This window comes from Taurulus bubalis (assembly GCF_910589615.1).
Source record: "Taurulus bubalis genome assembly, chromosome: 1".
Lineage (NCBI taxonomy): Eukaryota > Metazoa > Chordata > Actinopteri > Perciformes > Cottidae > Taurulus > Taurulus bubalis.
The window spans coordinates 39440487-39449737 of record NC_136589.1 but is presented as its reverse complement, the minus strand read 5'-3'; the positions used below and the strand labels follow the sequence as shown (position 1 = coordinate 39449737).

The window sequence follows — 9251 nt, the reverse complement described above, 5'->3', positions numbered from 1 at the left end:
GACCTAAACCTACGGTACACGAAATGTGCACTAAATTATAAAAAGAAAACATTTAACTTCACTTAATCAAAGTCAAACTTTGCAGAGATACTGTTAACACATAGTGCTATTTTATATTAGAAAAAAAGTGATGATATGCATCATTAAAAATGCATATAATTGTTTTCTTTCCTGTGTTCAATCATCAACCAATAAGAAAGAAGAATGAAAGAAATTATCCTTTATTAATCCCTTTGGGGAGATTCTTCTCTGTATTTCACTCATCCTTGGGAGCAGCTGAGGGTTGGGTGTCTTGCTCAGGGACACTTCGACATGTGAACTATGGGGGGACTGGGGATCAAGCCGGCTACCTTGTGGTTGCGGGACAACCACTCATCCCCCTGAGCTACAGCCACCCCTAAACCAGTAATACATATGAACCTGTTAACTAGTCTCACAAGTGTTTTCTGTATATTATACCTTTTGAAATTATTCAAATACCCCTTGTGGTTGAGGAGATATTCTGTGCTTAATATGGGTATGCAAAACCATTAGATTTAAAAAAAAAAAAAATGTCTGGGGCTTAACCGGGATTAAAAAAGATTTATTCATGTTATTTTATTTTCTTACAATCAAATTGCTCTCTATGTATACTACTGGCGTGAGTTTACTCGCTCGACTATATGTGGTTAATTTGCGTCATTCGTGCCGTACAGGGGGCAACGGCTTATCTCTGTGGCTTATCTCCGTAAAAACAGTTACGGTACCATTTCCGCCATCCACCATGGAAATAACCACTAGTTCTGCTATATACTCGTTGTGGAAATTCCACAAACGTCGGAGCATCAGATGCCCCCGTGTCTGGGTTCATAATATTATCCGTAGCCGCACACAGCGCCGACTCCTCCAGGAACAATGTCTGAATGACGGCCGCTATTAGCGCAACTTCAGGCGGGCCAACAGCAGTTTGATTCAGCAAAGGCAGGACGGCGGTGATGACGGGCGGAGCCTTTCAACGCTGATTGGCTTACACCACGCAAAATGAGGCGAATTTTTCGCTTTGCGCCATTCAGTCATTAGCGCCACCGGCGGAAATTTGTGCATTGACTTTGCATGTAAACTACTCGCACAAATAATTCGCAACACGTTTGGTGTCAATGCAGCATTAGTACTGTTATTTTGTTTTGCTTGAAGTATTTTTTTGTGAATGACAAAATGTCAAATAAAAATGTAAAAAAGTATTTACAGCTCTGATTTACAGGGCAGGTACAAACCATAACATGTCTTGTCCTTGCACAGCTGTCTACCAGTCAAACTTGTGTTTCTTTCAACACAACCTACCCAAATCTACACGCTCCACCTGTATTTTTTATTACAGATTTCCACTGAGTGCTTTCAAAGTTCATTCAATGCTCATATCCTGTTTTGTATGATTACTTATTGGTCCTGAGCTGTTAGCAGAGTCAACATTACTGAGTCCCATGGTGTCTTTACTCCGTTTGTTCTCCGTTTGGTCCATTGACGTGCCCTCAAAGAGCCGAGCAATGAAGGAGAAGCCGTTCTCCTTGATGTACGACTTCCCAGCAAAGGTGTAGAGGATGGGATTGGCACAGCTGCTGATGTAGGTGAAACACAAACAGACTACCCGACTGGACTCAGTGATATTGATCAATCTGCAGAAAAACAACATGTTAGACCACAACTAAAATGTGTACTATATTCAGGGAAAATACATTTGATGTTTGGTCAAAAACCTTGAGAGCTAAATTTAAATATCTTGCTCTTAAACTAACTGAATAATGAAATATAAATTCATCAATGAACGGATTACTGAACAAGCAACCTGTGCCCAGTGGTCCCCCTGGGCTTCTACTGAAACCAACTACAGAGAGACACAAAATGACCACAAATAGACTAAAAACAAAGCTACTGGAAGGAGACAAGATGTCGCCAAAGTATCCACACAGACACTAAACAACTACAAAGAGGCACGAAGAGACACTACACAACTTCAAAGAGACAATAAACAACAGAGACACACTGATTTCAATTGATAAATAGACCAGACAGACTATATCAGCTGTAAATGAGTCATAGTATAGAGTTATCAATTTGAGAGAGTGTGTTAAAATATTTTGTTACTCACGTATCTTTTCTGGGTGAATCCGAATACCACTGAGTCGCCACCTTGGACCAAAACATACTTGGTGTTCATTCAAAAGATCAGATCATTGATCCAAAGTCATGAATATAAATCACGTGATGATACCGCAAACACGGCCTCACCCACCTCTATCATGTTGATAACGTGGTACGGCAGCCAGAAAATGCCAAACGTCACCACGATAGCCAGGATGAGTTTCTCGCTGCGGACTGACCGGCGGAACTTGGTCTGCCTCAGGCGCCTCAGGATGAGGACGTAGCTGGTTATGATGACGGCATACGGGATGATGAATCCAGAGACCGTCTCAAGGACATACTGGAACCTCGCCTGTACATAGGAGGATGCAAAACATACATCATTGAAATGATTGCATGTGTTTCAGTAGACATTAGTGGAAATATCAAAACAAGGCGGAGCAAAAACAATATGCTGAATCTGTTCATTCATAAGTCAAAGATAAACCTGATGAGAGTAAATCAATATCTGTTTTTCTGAAGGTTTTTGGAGCATTGAGCAGCTAAAGAGAATTTCCTTCAAGAGTTGGTGGAAACCAAAAACAGAGCTAAATATAAATATTGGACTTTGGCCAAACGATAAATCAATTTGCCAAGAAAATAATCCGATTAATAACAGATAGTGAAAATAATTTGTAATTGCAGCCCTGGTCTACTTACATGTCGAGGCTGCGTGTGATTGGGCACACACACCAGTCTTGTTGTATTCCTCTCGTCTTTGTCCTCTCTGATAACCCGAAACACCAGTGAGGGGATAGCGATGACCATCACCAACACCCACATTCCCACGATCACCCTCCTCACAATCTTCATGGTGATCAGGGAGGACATTCTCCTGTGAAACACCACGGCCACCAACCTGTGCACGCTCATCAGGGTGATCAGAAAGATGGAGGCGTACATGTTGGCGTTGCACAGGTAGAACAAGCCTTTGCACATGTAGTCACCAAAGACCCATGACTGCTTGGCCAGGTAGACAATGAAGAAGATGGTGAGCGCCATGAGGCAGCCGTCGGCACACGCCAGGTTGAGGATGAGGAAGGTGGTGACCGAGCGTCGGCGGGTGCGAGCCAAGATGCTCCAGACGATGAAGAGGTTACCAGGGAAGCCCAGGAAGAAGACCAAGCCGAGGATGACGGCACCCAAGGTCGTGGAGAAGTCATTGCTGATGACGCTGCCCTTTTCGGAGTTTTCTTCTTCATTGTGATTGGAAGTTATGAAGAAGGCAAGACTGGAGTTGGTCATGCTGGAAGGAGTTTTGATCCTGAGGACGAGAGACAAAGTTAGAACCTAAATATGCAGACCTTTTGTCTCGTATGAGACACGGCAGGCTTTCAAGTATCAACAGACACTCAGAGAAAACTCTCCTGGAGTGTGATGAGGTAGTATAAATACATGCCTGGTGGGAGCAGAGGTGTATAGGGTCTAACAAACACTGGACTTTCAACCAGACAACCAAAGTTTGTTAGTCGCTGATGTGTTTTCATCCTAATGTGATGTTGTTTATTTAGCGTAAGTAGTTATGTTTTTGTTTGAATTGTGTTCAAGTGTTTTTGTTTGAATTCACAAAATGAACCACGACCGTGCGCTGGACTACCTTGTGTGTTCAGGGGGGTATTCTTCGTACCTGGCTAAACAAAGTCAAGCAAATGTCTTAATCTCCAGCTTAAATTCGCGAGATGATTGACATCAGGCTATCTGGGTTTCTTCACGGCTGATACGCGCTGAAACGGTCTCGTTAATTCTAGCCAGACGTCAGTCATCTGGATAAATGTACACGCCCACTCCTCTTCAGAAGGGATAATAATGGAGCACTGACACCACGATGTTCTAACAGTACAATGGACAATAAACTCAGAGGAACCTCTTGTTATCTCTCTAATGAGAAGCAGGAGATGATCATGAAGGCATATGAGGAAGTCAATACCGTAGTCATTCACAGCAAACGCGTTGCGAATATTCCAACGTTTTTGCAACATTTTTGCCGTGAACGCAACTTTAACAGCGCCCGCTGCGAGACATAAACGTCGCAAATATATCAGACAAGTTAAATGCGTCCGTGTTGGGAAAATGTATCGGCTAGTTTTAAGTGCTTCATCACCCAAATCAATCAGATTATATTTACAAATAAATATATACTTATGAAGATATATGTACTGTATGCACGTATGAATCATGTACTATATGTGTATATGAGTTTGAATATGTGTATGGGCGGATCAGTATGTATGCATTATTCATAATCAGAAATTCAATCAATTGAAGCAGTGAAAATAAATTATGTGTGATTCTCTGTATTCTCATCACGATCACCTTAATCATATTCTACAATAATGATATGCATGGTGTACTAATAACACTGTCATATAATTATGAGTACTTTCAACACATCCATAAGTTTCTTAAGAGCTAAATAAACTTAAGAACAGCGGCATGCAGCGGCTGATCGTCTGTGTCTGAGACGGGGATCAGCTGCGCCTGTGGTGATCAATGTCCGCGGCTCGAGAAGCTCTCGTAAATAATTTATTTCTTGCCGGCAAAATCTATATCGCCGTGTACAGGAAGTCATGATAATGTAAAGGATGGATCCTGGCGATCTGAAAGAACTCTCTCCCTATAAAACTAATATAACTAATATCGCTCCTTCATCAATGAGGAAGGGAGCTGCCTTTTTTGTCCGGTGGGAGTGTCCAGCTTATCCAGTGAAGTTCAGTAAGCCTGCCCGGGAGCAGGTTTAAATTTTTGGATGTGTTGCTATGGTGATTAATCTAAGCTTGCTTCGAAAAAACCGAGAACGCCTGACCTACGTCATCTTATCCTGACAATTAGCCCGCTAACTCAGTAAACCAGGTACGAGAAATAGGGCCCAGGTGAAGATGCACAAAAGAAAACATACTTATTGATATTATTCTACCTATTGGTAGACCTCTTAAACATATACACACTGGACCTTTTAAAGTAATTTTTTTTGGGTTCAAAACAGTTCTGCAGACAAACTTGTGGTTGCATTTCTCATGACTTAGTATCTGTTTCTATAAATTATGATACGTTCATACACTTTCTTTTGTGTATAAAACAAGATTTTATTCACTCTTACAGCCGTCTGTTTATCACTGCTGATTATTACGTGTTACTGGAGCAGAGGTAGAGATCTTTGCTGGTCCACGTGAGTTTATCTGCTCATCGTGGATGTTTTTCTTTGTCTGGTAGTCGATGCAGACCTTCTTTCAACACTGATCAGATCTAATATGCTGCACACATTCCTTATTAGCAATCGCTCATCAGATGTTTTTGTGAAATTTTCTCTCCTGATGGCTTCAGAGAAGGTTTGAGACTGAAACCGGATGTCAGACATGTCTTTTGAAAAACGTTCTGAAACTGTTTATTGCACTTTCCAATAATTGGCTTTGAGGGCGTTGACAACCTTTGATAAAACCGTCTTCACGTGATACGTCTACACGTCTGTGGGAAGCAGACGGCATTACTCATATGAACAGGCAGTAAAACAAGAAACTCAGAGGTAGCGTGCTAAAACACGCCAAACAATAGCAGTACATAGAAGAGCAGTATTTTGACACAGTCTTTCACACACTCTGATATTTGTTTTCTTGTATCTTTCTTTCTCACTGTCCTGTCACATGCAAACTAGTAATCTGCAGTGCAGAGGTCACAGAGGGTTGACCTTTCAGGAAAAACACTGATGGCGTTTCTCCGACCATCCCTAACTACTAGCATACACAATTTATACATGAGTGATGTACAGAAAGGAATTATAAGATCTTCGCAAAATCATATTTCCCTCTGTGATAACAAGACATCAAGCCCTTATTTCCTGATTAAGTCCTAATATCCTTGCTCTGGTCCCACGAAAACAAACTGTTTATTTCCCCTAAAGGCCAGAAACAGCAGTGATGAGTACATTACATTTCATTTAGCTGACGCTTTTATCTAAAGTGACTTACAATAAGTGCAATTCAACCATGAGTACACACTCAGAACAACAAGAATCAAGAAAGTACAATTTCTTCAATAAAGTTAAACTACACTACAAAGTGCTATAAGTAAGTACTGTTTAAGTGCTACTAAAGTGCTACTGCAGCGCTCCCTTCCTTATTCAAGGTGTAGTCGAAAAAGATGCGTTTTTAGTTTGCGACGGAAGAGACTTTCTGCTGTCCTGATGTCAATGGGGAGCTCATTCCACCATTGAGGAGCCAGGACAGCAAACAGACTTCGTGACTTTGTAGAGTGTTTAGCTCGCAGTGACGAATATACAAGCCGACTGGCAGAAGCGAGTTGGGGTGTACGGTTTTACCATGTCCTGGATGTAGATTCGAGCTGATCTGTTCGTAGCACGGTACGCAAGTACCAATGTTTTGAAGCGTATGCGGGTGGCCACCGGTAACCAGTGAAGGCACAGAGGAGCGGAGTAGTGTAGGTGACAAAGAAGTTTTGCATCACTAGTAAAATGCAACAGAAGGCTGAGTCTGAGCAACACATTGATGCTGTCAGGTAAAAAAACATTGTTTCTCAGAAATAAAACCTTTTGTTTCCCAGAAAACTGCTTTAAGTTTTACATAAAACCAAACGATATAAAGCCGTTTCAATCCCCAGACAACCATCTATCAGTTCTGGTAAAAACACATACATCTGCAAATTATAATCTAATGTTGTAGCAGACATATGACATACATGTAATGTTGTGATGGACAAACTAATATAACTGATGCAATTTACTTTAAAAAGACAAACTAAAACTGTTAACCAATAGAAAACCAACCTATTTGTAGGCCTCTACTCGAAAATTGCATACCCAAACTAATAAGGGTGTATCTCTGCAACCACTAGGGCTATTTCAATAATTTTGGTGTTATAATAAAAAGCTACACATGTGAGATTTTTTTTCAGATGTGTAAATATCAGTCTATACGTTACTAGTTGAAAGTAAATGAAGATGACACACAGCAAAAATGAAAAGGTTTCAGGTCCGCCCAGAAAAAAAGCACTATTAGGATGATTATTTCGTTGAAATGATGCAGCTGTAAGGTCCAACTCTAACCCAAATCATAGCACAATATGTGAACTTTCTCTCTGCAAAGGCTGACTTTGATAAAGTGAAGCAGAACAAAGTTAGAGAGGGTTTAGTACAGAGAAAATTCAGGCGAGGTCTCCAAAATTTGCATAGGGGCACATTTGCGCACATCTGTGACATTTGAATTTGTTCATGTACCAAACTTCACTTGTATATTACTTATAGCGTTCAATACATCCAAAGACAGCCGTTTTGGGATTTTTTTCATAAAACAAGCTATGATTTAGAGTTTTATACAACAATCGCTCAGTTCTCTTGCAAACCATTGGTTTGCAAGAGAATCCATCAAATAGGAAAAAATGTACAGCAAAAAAAAAAAAAAAGAAGAAGCAACTATTTGGGTTCTAAAACAACAAAACAAAACCTGAGAAACATTTGAATGACTCAGAAAATGACTATGACCCTGCAAATGACTTTGCAAACTCTGGGAATTCTGTTTGCCAATAAAGAAACAGCGACGGCTTATTTTGCTGTCCAAAGTTTTAAAACAATTGTTCATAGGTTTGTAATAAATCTGCAACGTGTAAATAATCAAGTCAGCAAAAGTAAGAGAGAGGCAGAAAAATCTTACAGAGAGAGATTAATGAAAAATGTCATTTAGAATTCTCAAAAGTATTTTCTAGTGAACTTTCAAGAGTGACTGACCTTCTCAGGACTTGATGTCTCCCTGTGATGAATGTCAGATTATATTATCCCACTGCTGCTCTCCGATCTGTCCGACAGCGTTTCCCTCTTGTGATGGTCTCTGTGAGTTCGGTCCATAATAAACTGAATCACATCCTGCCCCACAGGCTGCAACATGCTGTGGTGAAAGAGAGGTGTGTCTTTTCTTAAAACTCTCACTCTCCCTCCCTCAATCTTCCGTGCTGTATAATCTCCATATATGATTATGATAATGTGGAATGTATCCGTGCTATAACATTGTATCCATTCAGGCCTAATTTTTCTTCTTCTTCAAGTAAACAAACATGCATTGTACTTGGAAGCATGTCCCAATGTCTCGTATCAAAATGCTTTTTTGGGTTTCCTGAGACACTTTTCACTTTTCACTGGAGGAAATCAGGAGATTCAAACTCTTGCACAAGCTCCCCTGTTTATGGTATGCTGGGCACACAAGCGCAAACATGCATACAGGTAGCACACACACACACACACACACACACACACACACACACACACACACACACACAGACAAAGATACAAATTCACAACTAGTTCACGTGTGCCCCTGACTAATCCAAATGTAAATTGAGTTTTAGGAGGAGGATAATTGTGCACTCAAGTGCCAATTCATTATGAACTAATGTTGTCTAATGCAACAGTCCTGCCATAAATTCTAACTTAAAAGGGAATATGTTTTGTCTTAACTGTTTTAGAGGGTTTAGGCTTAAATTGGAGCTGGTAGCAGGGGCGTCGTTAGGCCTGTTTTAGGGGGGCTGAAGCGTTTTGGTTTGTATGTTTTCTCCCCTTCAAATTACAATCCAATAGCTTACTTAACATTAGGGCACTAGGACCTTGGGGCGGCTGCTGCGCTGGCTTTCTCACTCTGCCAAGTAACGTCTCTCATCAACGACAGTAGGATTATACCAAGGAGTTTAGCTCACACTAAACTACACCAAGGAGTTTAGCTCACAGTAAACTATACCAAGGAGTTTAGCTCAACGTAAACTATACCAAGGAGTTTAGCTCAACGTAAACTACACCAAGGAGTTTAGCTCACAGTAAACTACACCAAGGAGTTTAGCTCACAGTAAACTATACCAAGGAGTTTAGCTCAACGTAAACTATACCAAGGAGTTTAGCTCAACGTAAACTACACCAAGGAGTTTAGCTCACAGTAAACTATACCAAGGAGTTTAGCTCACAGTGAACTACACCAATGAGTTTAGCTTAACGTAAACTATACCAAGGAGTTTAGCTCCAAGTAAACTATACCAAGGAGTATAGCTCCAAGTAAACTACAGCAAGGAGTTTAGCTCACAGTGAACTACACCAAGGAGTTTAG

The 9251-nt window shown here is 40.7% G+C and overlaps 1 protein-coding gene across 1 annotated transcript; it reads right to left on the bottom strand.

The window, feature by feature from the left end:
- Nucleotides 1–264: 264 nt before the first annotated feature.
- On the bottom strand, nucleotides 265–7955 carry LOC306738316 (leukotriene B4 receptor 1-like). The gene is made up of 5 exons (XM_079220154.1): nucleotides 7892–7955; nucleotides 2818–3421; nucleotides 2270–2470; nucleotides 2126–2166; nucleotides 265–1652 (listed from the first exon to the last, which is right to left on the bottom strand). Exons 2-5 carry the CDS (start codon nucleotides 3400–3402, stop codon nucleotides 1382–1384), a joined length of 1098 nt encoding a protein of 365 aa, XP_079076280.1. The 5' UTR covers nucleotides 3403–3421; nucleotides 7892–7955; the 3' UTR covers nucleotides 265–1381.
- Nucleotides 7956–9251: the final 1296 nt, after the last annotated feature.

Coding starts and splice junctions, on each gene's coding strand:
- LOC306738316 (XM_079220154.1), bottom strand. CDS start 3,402: ATGACCAACTCCAGTCTTGCCTTCTTCATAACTTCCAATCACAATGAA. Junction 2,471..2,817: donor ATCACACGCAGCCTCGACAT/GTAAGTAGACCA, acceptor TCCTATGTACAG/GCGAGGTTCCAGTATGTCCT. Junction 2,167..2,269: donor ACGTTATCAACATGATAGAG/GTGGGTGAGGCC, acceptor TTTTGGTCCAAG/GTGGCGACTCAGTGGTATTC.